The sequence below is a fragment of the Podarcis raffonei genome, chromosome 10 (assembly GCF_027172205.1).
Source record: "Podarcis raffonei isolate rPodRaf1 chromosome 10, rPodRaf1.pri, whole genome shotgun sequence".
In the NCBI taxonomy this organism is placed as follows: Eukaryota; Metazoa; Chordata; class Lepidosauria; order Squamata; family Lacertidae; genus Podarcis; species Podarcis raffonei.
The window spans coordinates 65,114,449-65,132,938 of record NC_070611.1 but is presented as its reverse complement, the minus strand read 5'-3'; the positions used below and the strand labels follow the sequence as shown (position 1 = coordinate 65,132,938).

At 45.6% G+C, this 18,490-nt stretch overlaps 1 protein-coding gene across 1 annotated transcript; it reads right to left on the bottom strand.

Moving 5' to 3' along the window:
• Positions 1 to 6,382: 6,382 nt before the first annotated feature.
• On the bottom strand, positions 6,383 to 14,503 carry KCNJ8 (potassium inwardly rectifying channel subfamily J member 8). The gene is made up of 3 exons (XM_053406198.1): positions 13,690 to 14,503; positions 10,072 to 10,541; positions 6,383 to 8,985 (listed from the first exon to the last, which is right to left on the bottom strand). Exons 2-3 carry the CDS (start codon positions 10,434 to 10,436, stop codon positions 8,085 to 8,087), a joined length of 1,266 nt encoding a protein of 421 aa, XP_053262173.1. The 5' UTR covers positions 10,437 to 10,541; positions 13,690 to 14,503; the 3' UTR covers positions 6,383 to 8,084.
• Positions 14,504 to 18,490: the final 3,987 nt, after the last annotated feature.

Below are 18,490 nucleotides of genomic sequence, written 5' to 3'. Positions count from 1 at the left end.
TGAGGTGGCCAAAGTATTGGAGCCTCAGCTTCAGGATCTGTCCTTCCAGTGAGCACTCAGGGCTAATTTCCTTCAGAATGGAGAGGTTTGTTCTTCTTGCAGTCCATGGGACTCTCAAGAGTCTCCTCCAACACCATGATTCAAAAGCATCAATTCTTCGGCGATCAGCCTTCTTTATGGTCCAGCTCTCACTTCCATACATCACTACTGGGAAAACCATAGCTTTTACTATATGGACTATACTTTGTTGGTAAGGTGATGTCTCTGCTTTTAAGTCTTTGACCATGGAGTTTTCTTGGCAGGGATACTGGAGTGGCTTGCCAGTTCCTGCTCCAGGTGGATCACGTTTGGTCAAAACTCTCCACTATGACCTGTCCATCTTGGGTGCCCTGCATGGCATAGTTCATAGCTTCTCTGAGTTATTCAAGTCCCTTCACCACGGCAGGCCAGTGATCCATGAAGGGGACATACAACAATACAAACAACCAATTAAAAGACTTCCTTTATCCTGTATCTGGCCTCCTTATTTACTTCTTATAAGCTGTTTCCTTTATGAATAATTATTAAGATTTTTCTAATTATAACTTAAATATCCACAAAATCTCCTGCAGACATTAATCAAAACAAGTCCAGGTATGTATTTTAGGGCACTGTTTTCTGAAGTATTCTCTGCATTTTCCCCATGCTTTTTGAAACTCTTGTCTAGTGTGATCTCTAATTGCTTCTGTTAATCTAGCCAGTTCAATATACTCTAACAGTTTGTCTTACCATTTCTTTTTTGTTGGCACAATTTCTTTTTTCCAGTTTTTAGCAATTAGGATCCTTGCCGCTCCTGTGGCATAGATGAATATTTTCTGATCTTCTCTTGCTATACCCCCATGTGCAATTCTGAATAGGGATGGGAGAATCTGACCATTTCAGTTTCTATCAGTTTCTCATTTTTCCAGTCTTAAATCCAGTTCTTCGTATTTCCACATAAGTTTGATATATCTATATCTATTTATCTATAGAGATATAGAGATATAGTTATAGATACAGATATATATTCTTCATGAAAATTCATCAGCACTTTAGTGTGAATTTCCTGAATTTCACTTTTGTATGCAATGCTGCAAAGCAATTTCCCCTACTACAATTCACTTTTTATTTTCACGGATGCATGCATTTATATACTCTACCTTAGCGTATGCATTTAGCTGGATATTACCTGGCTGGAGAACTGCACTGCAAAACTTGAAGAAATGCGGATTTCTAAGCATGGCTGGGTTTCAGTTCGCATCCTATTTCGGAAAGTGCAGATTTGGTAGGTTTGCCTGTCAGTGTGAACTGAATTTCTCCTCCATTCTGAATTCTGCAACAAATCGTAGACTCTGCAATAGTGCATTAGTGGTGGGTTTATACTGGACTGTCCACACATCATTCTTCTTCGTTGGTTTTGCATTGCTTCCCTAATGTTACCCTGTCTGGAGAAGAAGAAGAAGAGTTTGAAGAGTCTGGATTTGATATCCCGCTTTATCACTACCCTAAGGAGTCTCAAAGCGGCTAACATTCTCCTTTCGCTTCCTCCCACACAACAAACACTCTGTGAGGTGAGTGAGGCTGAGAGACTTCAGAGAAGTGTGACTGGCCCAAGGTCACCCAGCAGCTGCATGTGGAGGAGCGGGGAAGCAAACCCGGTTCACCAGATTACGAGTCCACCGCTATTAACCACTACACCACACTGGCTCTCTTGAACTATATCAGGGCAAAACTGGGATGACAAAACCCTGGATCTCTCATGGTATAAAAAGTCACAGGTTATCAGCAGGAGGTTATGGCACATGCACTGACTGGAAATGAAATAAAAAAATTCCTTCCAGTAGCACCTTAGAGACCAACTAAGTTTGTTATTGGTATGAGCTTTCGTGTGCGTGCATTGGAAATGAATCAGTATTTCCATCCCAAAACTTTTGCAGGTGCAAGCAGTATTGAAAGGGGATTGAGTATCTCTGCGCAGATACCATCATGAACGCAAATCATCATAAATGCACAATAAACACAGCATCTGGAGTGGGACAAAATTTAGCCGCTTTGAAGCTGTTTTTAGGACTCGCATAAAGAAAGAGCAAGCAAAGATGTCCGAAACTACTTGAGATTTATTATATTTGGCCAAGGGACCAGGCATGCAGAGTGTCACAAGTTTTATGGGCCTATTTTAATGCAACTGCCCCATTCACATTATGTTCCATTTTAAGCAATGCTGTCTTTTGTCCTGTGATAAGCCTAACCATGCTACTCATCTCTTCCTTTGATGTATGCCATAGTTCGTAGACAAGCCTCCTGGCTGGGCAAAGATTTACATTGCCCTAGATCAGCGATTCTCAACCTGTGGGTCCCCAGATGTTGTTGGACTACAACTCCCATCATCTCTGTAGTCCAACAACATCTGGGGACCCACAGGTTGAGAAAGGCTGCCCTAGATGAAAACAAAGGACATCATCACCATAGTTTTCAGGACCCCCAGAATGGGGAAGGGTGATAAACTCAGAGTCAATTGCTATGATGAAGAAAAAGCAGAAAAACTGAAGCCAACATAGTAGATTTTAGTTTATTCAAACTTATTCCTCCGTTTCTAGGTGTTATGCAATAGTTACAGGGCTGACCCTATTATTAGGTAGAATGAGGCAGCCGCTTCAGGCAGCGAATGCTGTTGGGTGGCCCATGACCTTTCCTGGGCCTCCTAAGCTGCCCTCATGCACCAGTGTTGAAGTAAGATTCAGCTGCTAATTTGGTAAGCTTTTGTACAAGGGGGGCCACTGTGTTGCCAATTGCCTCAGGTAGCAAAATGTCTCGGGGCAGCCTTGAGTAAGTAGATCATGCAAGTTGAAATCATAGAATCTTGTCCAACCCTCTGCAATGCAGGGATCTCAGCTAAAGCTTCCATGGCATGTGACCATCCAACCTCTGCTTAAAATTCTCTAAGGAAGGGGAGTCCACAACTTCCCAAGGGAGACTGTTCCACTGTCGAACATTTCTTGTGTGGTTTGCTGGTTGCAATCCACATCAGAAGAGGACAGCCTAGGGTTACAATATTTCAAAAAGTGATAATCCAGACACAAAAGTTGGGACACGGGTGGCGCTGTGGGTTAAACCACAGAGCCTAGGACTTGCCGATCAGAAGGTTGGCGGTTCGAATCCCCATTACTGGGTGAGCTCCTGTTGCTCGGTCCCTGCTCCTGCCAACCTACCAGTTCGAAAGAACATCAAAGTGCAAGTAGATAAATAGGTACCACTCCGGCGGGAAGGTAAATGGCATTTCCGTCCACTGCTCTGGTTCGCCAGAAGCGGCTTAGTCATGCTGGCCACATGACCCGGAAGCTGTACGCTGGCTCCCTTGGCCAATAAAGCGAGATGAGCGCCACAACCCTAGAGTCGGCCACGACTGGAACTAATGGTCAGGGGTCCCTTTACCTTTATCCAATCTAGATATGGAGGGCCAGATACGGAAGTCTGGAGAGCCACATTGAGACCCTGTTCCTGTGATTTCTTCCCTCTGCTTTATCCCAATCGTAAGGAAATTCCATCTCCAGGCAACGAGGTTTGTTACTGCATTGTTTTTATATCTCTATGGCTCCAACAGCGTTTGCCATCCAACTGGCAGTGAGAAGGAAAGATAAATAGGGTTGTACTCTGGGACACCAAGATCCCAGGGACACTGGGAGTCTGTGCTGCTGGTATGATTTACAGTCCCCAGAATGTGAGTAAATGAATTCAGCCTCAGGAATCTAGTGTGCACTGTGGAACTGACAGAGAACCACATCTAAAGAGCCTTTGTCACTTGTGTATAACTAATATCTGTAGGAAAACAGGAGCAGCAACAAATATTGCCACTGCATATCCTTCTAATAGGGATGCGGGTGGTGCTGTGGGTTAAACCACAGAGCCTAGGACTTGCCGATCAGAAGGTTGGCGGTTCGAATCCCCACAACAGGGTGAGCTCCTGTTGCTCGGTCCCTGCTCCTGCCCACCTAGCAGTTCAAAAGCACGTCAAAGTGCAAGTAGATAAATAGGTAACACTCCAGCGGGAAGGTAAACGGTGTTTCTGTGCGCTGCTCTGGTTCGCCAGAAGCGGCTTTGTCATGCTGGCCACATGACCCAGAAGCTGTATGCTGGCTCCCTCAGCCAATAAAATGAGATGAGCGCTGCAACCCCAGAGTCGGTCACGACTGGACCTAATGATCAGGGGTCCCTTTACCTTTATCCTTCTAATAAAAGCACTCCTGTTCAGGGTTCCAGCCAGCCAGGCCCGTCTTCAAGATACTCCATTCCATCCTTCCTCATTTCCTTTTAATTTCCCACCTCCCTAACTGACACACATTCTGTGGTTACTGAGTATGCTCAGTCCTCATGGGGTTCTTTTTGCCCCCTTAGATTTAATTTTTAAAAGGTTTCAGATTTGTGCTTCCATATACCTTAGGATTCCCATGAGCTTGTGGATCCGTCTCTCTTTTTCCTAAGAGACCCTCTGCTTGGACTCTGCCATTTCCTTCAGCACGGTGTCACCTGTCTTCACAGTTAGAGGGCGTAGCAAGCTCCTTCAGCAACTGGCTATAAATATAAGCCAGGCAGCCAAAGTATAAATAAGCTAAGGGAGATCCATCAGTTATTCTGTTTCTTTGAAAACTGGCAAGGCTTTCCTTGGCCTGTTTTGGAAAAACAAAGCAAGAACAAAATGCTGATGCAGAGCCACCACCAGCTCGGCTGAGGAATCATAGAGTTGTTAGAGTTGGAAAGGGACCCTTTGGGTCATCTAGTCCAACCCCCTGCAATTCAGGAGTCTCAGCTCACAAACCCCCCATCCAACCTCCCCAACCAATGGGGAAATGAACAGGGATGCAGGGCCTATCCATTGGCAGAGCCAAGAAACAACTACCACATTTTTTGCTCTATAAGACTCACTTTTTCCCTCCTAAAAAGTAAGGGGAAATGTGTGTGCGTCTTATGGAGCGAATGCAGGCTGCGCAGCTATCACAGAAGCCAGAACAGCAAGAGGGATTGCTGCTTTCACTGCGCAGTGATCCCTCTTGCTGTTCTGGCTTCTGAGATTCAGAATATTTTTTTCCTTGTTTTCCTCCTCCAAAAACTAGGTGCGTCTTGAGGTCTGGTGCGTCTTATAGAGTGAAAAATACGGTACTTTATGCTCCTCCACTTCTCAACGTTTTCCTCCCCAGCTGGTCATCAGAGGAGCTTGGAACCAATAACTTATATCTTGCGTACTTCCTCCTCCCTCCCAGCCCATTTTCCTTTTGTGAGGTGTCTTATGTTTGCTTGGTTTTTGTAAGTTTGCCTTGCTTATGGCCTGTAAGCAACACGGAGAGCTTATATTTTTTAGCCATAGGTCAGCAGTTGAGCATCTGCTTTTAAAGCAGAAGGTCTCCAGTTCAATCCTCAGGGAGGACTGTGTAGACAATACTGAGCTAGACTAATGGAATAATGGTCTGATTCAGTAGAAGGCATCTTCCTATGTTCCTATGATAGCTAGATCTATCCATGCGTCCCAAATCTCTGAGTAGTGAGAGACTTCAGTGGTTCCAGATCTTACCTGGGGTTCGGTTTCCTTGGAATGAAGGTCAACGGAGACTGTGGTGCCTTTAGGATATATGGTTTTATTTACACACACACACAGAACCTGAGGCTAGCATGGAAGGGCTCACAGCATTGACATTTCAACAGACCTTTCCCTCCCTGTTAGGTTTCCAGAGGATCTCAAAGACATAGCTTTGGTTCCAGCGCAGAGCGAGACAATCCTCTGTGTATCCAGCTTCCAGAATCAGCCAAAACACACACACAAAAACCCTCCTTGACCTATCATTCCCCATCCTAGGTTAATGTTGCATCTAGCCAGGTGAAGGCAGATGGGGAAAAGGCCTATCCCACTTTCCTGTAGATCACCATCACTTAGCTGTCGCTATGGCAACACAGCATCTTTAAGATGCTGATGAGAGCGCTTAGCTGGCCAGCTAAGGCGATTTCCTGATAAGGAGAAATGTCTGACTGGCTCAACAGCTTCTTGTGCTTGATTCTAAAACTCACTGGATACAGAATCACCTGCATGGAAGGGGACCCCCCTCCCTCAAATATCATTCAAGTTAGCCACCACCCCCATAACAATATATATAGTGGAATTTTGAAAAAATCAGTGTTTGAACCAGGCCTAGAGAAATGATGCTGCGGTCCTGATATTGTTATGATTCAAGGTTGTCTTTTCTTGTCATCAGTTGGCTCAGTCACAGTTCCAGATCTCACTGATCCAAAGTGAGCATCTAGCTAGCCAACTGACATGGCTGGGCGTAGGCAGAGTTTCAGGACATAAAACCTAAACATAATTACACATCACAACAAAGAAAGTGGGGAAAAACTTTATTTAAAAAGGTTGTCTTTATGAAGTGGACAACTAGTAGATCTACATATGCTGAGGTTCTTAATATAGTTTTCTGATGTGCATTATTTTCTTTTAAAAAAAAAGATTTGAATGACAATAACCGTGGTATTTGCTGGTAAACGTACCCTACACAGAATCTTACTACATAGTGAAGTAAATTTTACCTCACCTCTCTTTCCATCCACTTCTGATCGCTGCAGGGGCATGGTAATATTTAAGTTCATTCTACTCAAGTCCTGTTGATTTAAGCATAATTCTAAGGCTGGGTCCAAATCCTTGGTTCAAGAAGTACTCTAGGTCATTTAGGGTTGTTTACAGCAATGCCATAGTGATGTATGGAAGTGAGAGCTGGACCATAAAGAAGGCTGATCGCCGAAGAATTGATGCTTTTGAATTATGGTGCTTGAGAGTCCCATGGACTGCAAGAAGATCAAACCCATCCATTCTTAAGGAAATCAGCCCTGAGTGCTCACTGGAAGGACAGATCCTGAAGCTGAAGCTCCAATACTTTGGCCACCTCATGAGAAGAAAAGACTCCCTGGAAAAGACCCTGATGTTGGGAAAGATGGAGGGCACAAGGAGAAGGGGACGACAGAGGACGAGAAGGTTGGACAGTGTTCTCGAAGCTACCAGCATGAGTTGGACCAAACTGCGGGAGGCAGTGGAAGACAGAAGTTCCTGGCGTGCTCTGGTCCATGGGGTCACGAAGAGTCGGACACGACTAAACGACTAAACAACAACAACAGCAATGCCAGAACTTTGAACTATGCCTGGAGCAAGCTCCCCTCTCTGATGGTCTTCCAGGACCAGGAGGGCATGAAGTGGGAGGAGCAAAGGCAGACATGCTGGCACAGTCTCAGATTGCTTGGGGAAAGCCCTGGAGAGGAAGAGACTTAGGCAGCTGTGGAAGGCGGGGACCTTTAGTCTCTGCAACTACCTCATAGGGGCAAGACTTACTGAAGAGGAGTTGCTGTGCTCATTAGGCCTGGCACTCCTGAACAGATCCTGTTTCTTCTAATAAAGAGTTAACTTCACTTACTCTGTGTGATTTATTGCTGGCTCCCTCCTGACACTGGCCTAGTTTAGTCTCTGAAGTGCTTAAAAAACCCTGAAGGGATTCATTGCATTTTTGTATGGAGCCATCTTGTCCAACCAGGTGCCCTCCAGATGTTGTTGGACTACAACTCCCAACACCCCTGCCCATTGGCCATGCTGACTGAGGCTGATGGGAGTTGAAGTCCTGCAACACCTGAAGGACACTGGGCTGAGGAAGGCTAGTCTAGAGGAAAGTTCTCTGGTCTAAAATGGTACACATGCTGGAAGGTGGGCCTGGCTCTGGTAGACCATGTCAGTGACAACTACACTACAATTACAGCATTTCTCTCTATTTCAGGGGTGAGGGACCTGTGGCCCCCCAGGTGTTGTGGGGCTCTGGGCTCCCACCAGACCCTGCTAGCATGGCCAAAAGTTAGGAATGATGGGAACTGTAGTCCAACATCATCTGGAGGGCAACACGTCCCCTACCCCTGCTCCGTTTGGTTCGACCTGGTGCTTGCACATAATAAATAGCTCCCAGCTCCATTAATTTTTTACATCGAGTTAACACAAATGTCTTAAGAGGTCTTTTTTTTACAGAATAGGGTGTGGGATTGCTTGAGACCTGTCATGTCTCCAGCAAGTTCTGGTTTCCTTCCGGTGTCATGAACTGGACCTTGGGCACCACAAAGGATGAATTATTCCTCCTTATGGAGTTGTTCCTCCTTATGGAGTTATTCCTCCGCATGGAATTACGTTTCCTCAGGGAGTTCTGGTGTGACAGCTCGCTCTTCTGGAGGGTCTGGATGAGGATGGAAGGCTTCTCGTCCAGCTCCTTGGCACTGCAACGCGGCGCTGCGACTTTGCTCGTGTTGCCAAACTTGGAGTAGTCGACAGCGTAGGCCCCTTCTTCTTCCGCTACGATGGGCACGAAGCGGTGGCCCCAGAGGATCTCTTCGGATATGTAGGACGTTCTTGCTTGGGTGGTGATTCCAGTGGTTTCCACCACACCTTCAAGTATGACAATGATCTCTAGGTCTTGGTTGGCCAAGTCATTGGCGGAGATGTCGTAAAGAGGACTCCGCTTGTCAATGATGTGGCAAATAATCAAAGGGGCCACTAGGAAAATATTGTTGCTCTCAATGGGATTGTCTACTGGGACGTCTAGCTGGTGGATGGGGATGACTTCTCCTTCAGGGGTGGTGGTCTTCTTGACCACCTGGATCCGCACTGAGGCACTGATGATCATGCTTTTCCTCAGGTCCCCAACCCGAAACATGAAGCAGAGTTTGCCATTGCGTACGGCGATGACCGCGTTCCGGCTGAATATCAAGGTCTCGGCTCGCCGGTGTGCCTGCGCCGTCTTCATGAAGATGCAACCCAACATGACGGCATTGATGATCAAGCCCACAATGTTCTGGAGCATCAGTACGGTGATCGCTATGGGACATTCTTCGGTCATCATCCTCCCTCCAAAGCCAATGGTCACCTGGACCTCAATAGAGAAGAGGAAAGCGGAGGTGAAAGACCTAAGGGAAAGGAGAGAGGGGAAACAATGCACACCATTATCAAATACTGAAACTTATGTACCGTCAGGAACGAGCCAGCAGTAAATTACACCATGCAAGATGGAGTTAACTCTTTATTAGCAAAATCAGGATCTGCACAGGAGTGTCAGACCTAATGAACACAGTGACTCATCTCTGGCAGGTCTTGCCCCCATGAAGCAGTTGCTGGACTGAAGGTCCCTGCCTCCCCATAGCTAGCTAAGTCCCCTCCTCTACAGGGCTTTCCCCAAGCAATCAGAGACTGTGCCTGCCTGTCACCAATATCTCCTCTTCTGGTTCTGGGAGACCAGTGGGGAAGGGAGTTTATAGAGAAAAGGTGAGTAAGAGGCAACATGATAGAATATTTTTGTAAAATTATCCATTGCATGGAGAAAGTGGATGGATGCAATCATCAACTGGGGCTCTTCTTCAAGTGCGCCCTCCATGGGAAGTCCAGAGGGTAGCAACAAGAGAGCAGGCCTTTTCTGTGGTGGCACCTCAATTGTGGAATGCTCTCCCCAGGGAGACTCACCTGACACCAACACTGGATATGTTTAGGTGCCAGGCAAAAACATTCAGCTAGGACTTTGGATGATAATGATCTATGGTCTTGTAAATCAGTGTGTGTGTGTGTGTGTGTTTGTGTGCTAAAATTTGTATACTGCCCCTCATCCATAGATCTCAGGGCTGTTCACAACATTTTAAATGTACAGTCATACCTTGGAAGTCGAATGCTTAGCAAGATTAATGTTTTGGCTCCTGAACGTCGCAAACCTGGAAGTGATTGTTCCATTTTGCAAACGTTCTTTGGAACCTGAATGTCCATTGCGGCTTCTGATTGGCTGCAGCAACTTCCTGCGGCCAATCAGAAGCTGCGCCTTGGTTCTTGAGCATTTTGGAAGTCGAATGGACTTCTGGAATGGATTCCGTTTAACTTCCAAGGTACAACTGTATTTAATTTTTCTTGTGCATTTCCCCCTTGGTTTTAATCAATGTACGGCTTTCCTTTTGCTTTTCATATAGTTGCTTTGGGTTGCAAGAAATTTAATCAATCGTTGTCGCTATTACCTGACGCAGGTGACACAGGGCTTCCACCTAGTGATGTCCTCGCTGGTTGTGCACGGCTTGTCCATGTCCCCGTGAGCAAAGGCCACCAGCCACCACATCATGGCGAAGAAGAGCCAGCTGCACAGGAAGGACATGGTGAAGATGACCAGCGTGTGGCGCCACTTCAGGTCCACCAGGGTAGTGAAGATGTCCTGCAGGAAGCGCCCTTGCTCGCGGATGTTCTTGTGAGCCAAGTTGCAAGCCCCGTTCTTGGCGATGAAGCGGGCTTTCTGTTGCCGGTCCCTGACGCGCGGCTTGCCCAGGTTCTCGGCCGCGATCCGTGCGAGGACATACTCTTCGGGGATGATACTCTTCCTGGCCAACATCTCCCTGTCACCATAGTCCACCAATCAACCGAAAATGGGCAGAAGTGGAGAGGATGGAAGAATCCTATAGAGACCTCTCGTGTATTCTGTTTTCTCTATCCGATCCTGGAGAAAGAAAGGAGCTTGCATAAGTCACCCCATCCCACTAATTCACACCATTCTTGCCAATGATTATAGGCCTAGCTAGGACCCGGGTGGAGCTGTGGGTTAAACCTCAGAGCCTAGGACTTGCCGATCAGAAGGTTGGCGGTTCGAATCCCCGTGACGGGGTGTGCTCCCGTTGCTCAGTCCCTGCTCCTGCCAACCTAGCAGTTAGAAAGCACGCCAAAAAGTGCAAGTAGATAAATAGGTACCACTCCGGCGGGAAGGTAAATGGCGTTTCCGTGTGCTGCTCTGGTTCGCCAGAAGCTGCTTAGTCATGATGGCCACATGACCCGGGAGCTATACGCCGGCTCCCTCGGCCAATAAAGCGAGATGAGCGCCGCAACCCAAGAGTCGGCCACGACTGGACCTAATGGTCAGGGGTCCCTTTACCTTTACCTTTAGGAAAGAAATTTGGGGCAGATTTGCCAGGAGGGTGGGGATTTTCATCTGAGGATCAGCGGTTTCTGTACAAGCTAGGAGATCTTTTGCACTCTTGTACAAACAAATCCAAGAATTCTGGGCTGCCCCAATCAAAAAATCTATACATAATGGGAATGTATAGGTGAACACATGGAGAAATATGGTGTTAAAGCAGAACTCTTAACAGGCAATTGTTAAGCGTGTAAGGACAAAAGAAGTAATTATAATTTATCAGTTTTCTTGTTATTTTATTTTGTTAAAGCAACTAGAAAAAAATATTATGTTGGGAAGATCTCACACAGGTGAAGGGAAACAGTGCGGTGGAGGGGAGGGTTAGGTTGAATTTAGGAAATAAAATAATATATGGGACAGCAAAAGATATAAGTTCAAAAGGGGGAGTAAATGTACTTTTAGTATTTTCATTATTGTAATAGTTATTATTATTTCTTATCGGTAGAAGGCAATATTAACTTAGACTTCTTTGTTTTGCTCTCTGTATAATTTTCTTAAGTCAATAAAAAATAATAATTCTGGATTGCAACTTCAAAGCATTCATTTTCATGATTCCATTGGACTTCCTTTTTTTTTAGTGTAATACTTTTTATTAGTTTTCAATTGCAACAACCCAGTAAAAGCCTCATTGTCACAATACCAAATTATAATACAATTAATAATGCCAATTGTTCAGATGCCAAATTATATTATTTCGTAGGCCCTCTTCATGCTAGATTTGATGATTTGATAATTTACTTTAACTCTGCGATTCCATTGGACTTGCATTCCTCAATAATGAAATTGTCTTTCCCCTGCCCCCTGCAAAACTATATAGTTTGTCAATCTGAAGGGCTGTCACATGAGAAATGGAACAAGCCGCTTTTCTTCTGCTCCAGAGGGTAGGGCCCAAAACCGATGTATTCAAATGACAAGAAAGGTGATTCTGGCTAAACATTAGAAAGAACTTTCTGCCGGTAAGAGCTGTTCAACAGTGGAACAGATGGCAGGTGGTGGACTCTTCTTCCTTGGAGGTTTTTAAGCAGAGGTTGGATGTCCATCTGCCATGGATGCTTGAGCTGAGATTCCTGCATTGTGGGGGGTTGGACTAGATGACCCTCGGGGTCCTGTCCAACTCTACAATTCTATGATTCTGTGGATGAGTCCCACAAAGGATTTGTGCCCTAGAAAAGCAAAACTCCACACGTTCTCCAACTAAACTCATATAAACATCATCCGAAGACCGTTTGGGTTTAATTCATACTTTCTTGGGCAACATGAAAGGTTAAACACACTGTTTAAACTCTTTCCCCCATTATACCTGAATGTTTTTAGCAAATGGAATACTGTATATGAATGCATTTGGGGGGGGGGTCGGGTCTTCCCAACAAAGGCTGAGAAACACTAGGGGATAAGCCAAGCCTTAGCAGTTGTGTCAGTTTCACGATACAAGAAAGAGAAAGCATCTTTGTTTGGGAATCTGGTATTTATTTACAATGCAGGAAACAAGTTTTTGAGTCACACAGGGCTCTTCCTACATGCATGACACCCTTAAACACAGAAGTTGCTAATCCAGAAATGGCTGGGATACACTATTAAGGGCAAGTATTCAGTAGCCCAGGAAAGTGATATCCCATTACTGTGTGGACCGCAAAACAAACAAACAAACAAACAAACCATAAATATCTAGCCTGGTTGAAGAGCCCTGTTTGATTCAAAAGCTTGCTTCTAGCATTTTAAATGCTAGTCCTTCAAATAAAATGCTAGTTCTCCCAAGCACGTTTGCACATGTGCTTCATGTCAGGAGAAAAGTTGTACAACAAACCAAGGACACAGAAGGAGTGGTGCTGAACTAAGTTTTAAGTCAGAGTAGACCTATTGAAACAAATGGACCTAACTTAGGCATGTTTATGCATTTCATTGGATGTACTCTGAGTAAAGCATAGTTGATTGCTGCTTCTTGACTAGTAAAACGTGAAATACCTATAAGTGTTGACATAATATTCAACGGAAATGTCTGCTACGAATAATCCTATGAAGCCTGGAAAACGGAAAATAAAAACGAAAGACTATGTCATCCTGCAGGCACTTTTTAATCTGAGCAGGGGCAAGCGAGGGCTCTTTTTCCCTCAGTATGATCCCTGTGCCATGTTAATAAGAGTTCCTCTGAGCATGTCTGAAATCCCTTCTTGTAACTTGTACAGTGGTACCTCGGGTTACAGACGCTTCAGGTTACAGACGCTTCAGGTTACAGACTCTGCTAACCCAGAAATAGTACCGCGGGTTAAGAACTTTACCTCAGGATGAGAACAGAAATCGTGCAGCGGCAGCAACAGGAGGCCCCATTAGCTAAAGTGGTACCTCAGGTTAAGAACAGTTTCAGGTTAAGAACGGACCTCCAGAACGAATTAAGTTCTTATCCTGAGGTACCAACCCTGCCTTAGACAAGGGAGAAAATCCCCTCAAGGGCTCTCCAAAAGCACAGAGCATCACTTTCAAAATCTGGCACCAGAACTCTTACATAAAAGTTACTTTGAGAGGAGGGGATAACAGCTTGTTTTAAGTCCCAGGGTGTGGGGATGCCGAATGAAAATGCAAAGCCACAACAGCTGCAGACACCTGAACTGACTTCCTTAGCATTAAGGGGACACTGACTAAGGGAACTCAGACAGACCCAAGAAAGAAAGTGGAAACTTACGGAGATTCTGCAGCGACAGAACAGATGCAGCCTGGGCTCTCAGCCTGGCCAGATCCTTTCAGCTTCCATGGCAGCTGAATCCCCAAGAGGCAAAAGGCAGCCGCGAAGCTGGCAGGATTTAAGATGCAGGTATTGCTGGTCTTCCTCACTGTCTGCTCCCCTCTGGGATTCTTCGGCCGCCTGGCCTGCAGACTGGACGTGGTGGTCAGAGAGTTGGCAGAGCCATTATTTGGTCTGCCTTGGCCCGGGAGATGTTCTTCGGCGGAGAGGAAGAGGGAGGGGCGGAGGAGAGAGAGAGTGGAGGGGATGAAGGAGATTCAAGTTCAGGAAAGGCTGGCTGAGGTTATGTATGGCGCTAGGTAGGAGAGAGGAATCTTGACATCAACAGTAGCAGCGACCAGAGCGACTCTTCTCATCTTCCTCCTCCCTCGACATACAGATCGTTGCAAAGTTTTCAGCATTTCCCCTGAGTTTGGGGATGGGACAGAGAGAGCAGGGGGAGGGATGCTGGCCCCAGGCCAAGCACCACTGACGCAGAGAGCAAGAGAGAGAGAGAGAGAATTAAATTCTCTTTTAACCTCTGGCCTGAATAGGACTCAGTGACATGCTACAGCAAAGAAACTCCATCTTCGGAGTCTCCATCCCGGCCAGTTGATTCGGTGGTTGGCTGTTTTCCATAAGAAACAGGGGGCTGAAATATGTGACCTTTCTGACCTTATAGGGGTCGAACCCCTCTTGGGAGGCCCGGCAGGCAATATAGTGCTCTCCCTAAGCTGTTGTGCCATGTGATTTAAGAGGTGCGATGAAATATACTCAGAGTCAAGAGTGGATTTCATGCTCTTTATTCAGCTCATAGTGGTGAGGAGGGAATGAAAGTCCCCTCAAAGTATCTGTTTTATATACATTATTTACACAATGGGCTGCACGTGATTGGCTAATTCCAGAATTCTCCTGTAGGCCAATCAGGTTGTGGATTCACTTCTATCTGGAGCTGGATTGGGTGGCTCCTGCAGACCAGTCATACTGCTGCATTGTCCTAGGACCAATCAGACTGCTGCATTCTGAATCCTATTGTTCTAGGACCAATCAGACTGCTGCATTTTGGATCCTATTGCTCTAGGGCCAATCAGACTGCTGCATTTTGGATCCTATTCAACTCAGTACATAACATGCAATCTGGGATCCCTTGCAATGTCACAGAAGAGATAGGTAGCCGTGTTGGTCTGCCATAGTCAAAACAAAAAAAAAAATTCTTTCCAGTAGCACCTTAAAGACCAACTAAGTTAGTTCTCATACCAAGAACTAACTTAGTTGGTCTTTAAGGTGCTACTGGAAAGAAAATTTTTTTTTGTTTTGACAATGTCACAGAAGATACTGCAGAAGCCATCCTGGTTTCTGATTTGATCATGGAATGTCCTATTTGCACAGAATAGGGATGTCCAATTCCATAATAATGATGATAACAATTTTATTATGTATACCCCGCCCATCGGACTGGGTTGCCCCAGACACTTTGGACAGCTTCCAACAGAAAACTTAATATGAACCTACCTGGACCCTGAGATCACCTTCTGAGTTCCACCTTCGTGTGCCTCCTCCTCGAGAGGTCTGGAGGGTGGCAACATGAGAACGGGGCCTTCTATGCAGTGGCTCCTTGTCTGTGGAACGCTCTCCCCAGGGAGGTTCACCTAGTGCCTTCATTATAGACCTATAGGCGCCATGCGAAAACGTTCCTTTTAAACCAGGCCTTTGGTCGGTTTGATTGACATCCCATGCCCTTTTAAAATGTGGGGGGTTTGGGGGGTGGGGAGTTATTGAGTTGTTGTTGTTTTGATCATGTATTTTGTGGTTTTATATTTTGATTTTATTCTGCGAGCCACCCTGAGACTTGTGGGTATAGTGCGGTATATAAATTCAATAAATAAAATAAATAATAAAACATTTAACATTATAAAAAACAAAACACTTCCCCATACAGGGCTGCCTTCAGGTGTCTTCTAAAGGCTGCATAGTTATTTATATCCTTGGCTCATTGGGAGGGGGGGTTGCAGAGCTCTACACTCTGATGAAAATAGGGACATCCTAAGGGAAAGCGGGACGTTCTGGGATCAAATCAGAAACCGCTTCTGTAAATCCGGGACTGTCCCTGGAAAATAGGAACACTTGGAGGTCCATCCTAGTACTGGACATAGAATTTGAGAAGACACTCTCGCGCTCCCATTTTCTCCTCCTCTGTAGCCCCACCAATTTTTCCTCCATAGATCACTGGTGGGTTCCCACGAGGCAAGACACAGTGATAACAGCAAGAACATTTCATGACCTACATAACTAGGAAACAGGGGCAAAGCAACTGCTTATATACATTCCTGAAAGCCTGGGTCACTCCCACTCCCAACGTGATTTGCTGTCTCAACTTCTAAGCTGTGAATCATGACTCCAAGGGCCAATGGCAGAGGCCCAAATCCTGAAATGTTCTGTGATTGGACATCATGTATCGAATCAGGACACAGGAGCTCATAAATCCTTAGTCCAGGCTCAAGCTCAGGCAAACACAGACCACTGAATACATAACACCATGCTCCGCGGAGACTGGATCTGCTGCCTGAGGCTACTGCCTCATCAGGCCCCATGGGTGGGACAGCCCTGCAGCCATGGAAGGTTTTGGAAGACATCGGTTGGGCCTGTGTCCTCCTCTGGAAAACTTAGTCACTCCCTTGACTTCAATAGGGCTTCCTTGTAACTGAGTTTCCCTGGATTGCGCCCAGCTAATCTTGTCTTCTAAACCTTGCAGTGGTTGCCCAAAGGTCAAGGCCCAAAATGGTGTGCATTATTTGCATTCGAAGTGCAAGCTATTGCTGTTTGAATGTCAACAAATCGTTTCCTCTAAATCTCTGGTCTTCTCATAAAAAGGTCTCCTTAACGTAAATCTCTCACACACACATACCCTGAGAAATATGCCGCGGAAACTGAAGAAACCATGCAGGCCAAAACCCATTTCAAAACAAAACAAAGCTAATCAGGGCACAGCAGAAGGAGGCCGTGAAGTTTTCCCACTGGTTTGAGCCGGCAGAGTGTATAATTCTGGCACTCAATGTCGTCTGTTTAATGGAAACTTGAATTCTTGGAAATCTGATTCCACTCTCCCCACCCACCCCAGCCAACTATTAGGGTTCATAATCAGAAGGATAAACAATGAGGCTGATGTATAAAACGAAGTTTAGAAAAGTACATGTGACTTTAACTGTCAACCCGAAGCCAATGAGATGCTCAACTGAGACAGTGATCAGATAGGCAGTGTGCTGTGGTTTAGACTTAAGAGTAAGATTGGGGAGACCCAGGTTGCTTCCAGGTGACCAGTTTATTGAGCATTCATCCTAATTTGATTCCTGCATTGCTGGGCGTTGTACTAGATGAACCGTCTCTTCCAACTCTACAATTCTATGATTCTACAACTCATCTGGACAGCAATGTCCCACATGGGGCTGCCAATAGCTTGCAACTAAACTTCGCTTCTCTGACGCACAATTGACTTGGACTGAGATACGAGTCTCATGCTTGCTCTTCGTTTGCAAGAGTCAAAGTCCTCTTATCTCACGAGAAACGATAATCTTAATAGACTCCGCTCTGGAGAACGACATACAGAGTGCTAGAACCTGGTCAAAGCACTCAGTAACTTGCAGAATTAATTGTGGCAGCCTCTTGGACAGATTGTGGAGGACTTGCTTTCAGGGCAAGTTCTGTGCTGATATTAAACTGTTTTCCCCATCCCAAAAGAAACACAAGGATGGTTCTTCATTTCTAGGAGGCAGCTGGTTCCATGAAAGATTATTGCTTTTACTCAGAGCCTTTTTGTAGCTCCTAGGCATTTGGGGAGGGGTTGTAATTTCCATTCAGTATTTAATAATAATAATAATAATAATAATAATAATAATAATAATAATAATAATAATTTATTATTTATACCCCGCCCATCTGGCTGGGCCTCCCCAGCCATTCTGGGCGGCTTCCATAGAAACCAAAAATACAGAAAATATCACACGTTAAAAACTTCCCTGAACAGGGCTGCCTTAAGATGTCTTCTGAATGTCAGGTAGTTGTTTATCGCTTTGACATCTGCTGGAAGGGCGTTCCACAGGGCGGGCGCCACTACCGAGAAGGCCCTCTGCCTGGTTCCCTGTAGCTTTGCTTCTCGCAATGAGGGAACTGCCAGAAACCAGGACGGCTTTTAATTCATACCTACTTAATTCACGCTTCGCCAAATAACATTTGAACTGAAATGCAGCCTTCAGAATTTGCATTCCTCCAATGCCGTTCTTTAGCCAACTGTGAGGGACGTGGGTGGCGCTGTGGGTTAAACCACAGAGCCTAGGACTTGCCGATCTGAAGGTCAGCGGTTCGAATCCCTGCGACGGGGTGAACTCCCGTTGCTCGGTTCCTGCTCCTGCCAACCTAGCAGTTCAAAAGCACGTCAAAGTGCAAGTAGATAAATAAGTACCGCTCCGGTGGGAAGGTAAATGGTGCTTCCGTGCGCTGCTCTGGTTCGCCAGAAGTGGCTTAGTCATGCTGTCCACATGACCCGGAAGCTGTACGCCGGCTCCCTCGGCCAATAAAGCGAGATGAGCACCGCAACCCCAGAGTCGGTCACGACTGGACCTAATGGTCAGGGGTCCCTTTACCTTTAACTATGTTCAAAAACACATATACCATGGTTATGTGTGCATATAAATGCAATTATCCACAATAATGACATACAAAAATGCCTTACTCAACTGCTTCAATTGGTGAATTTGGCACTGCTACA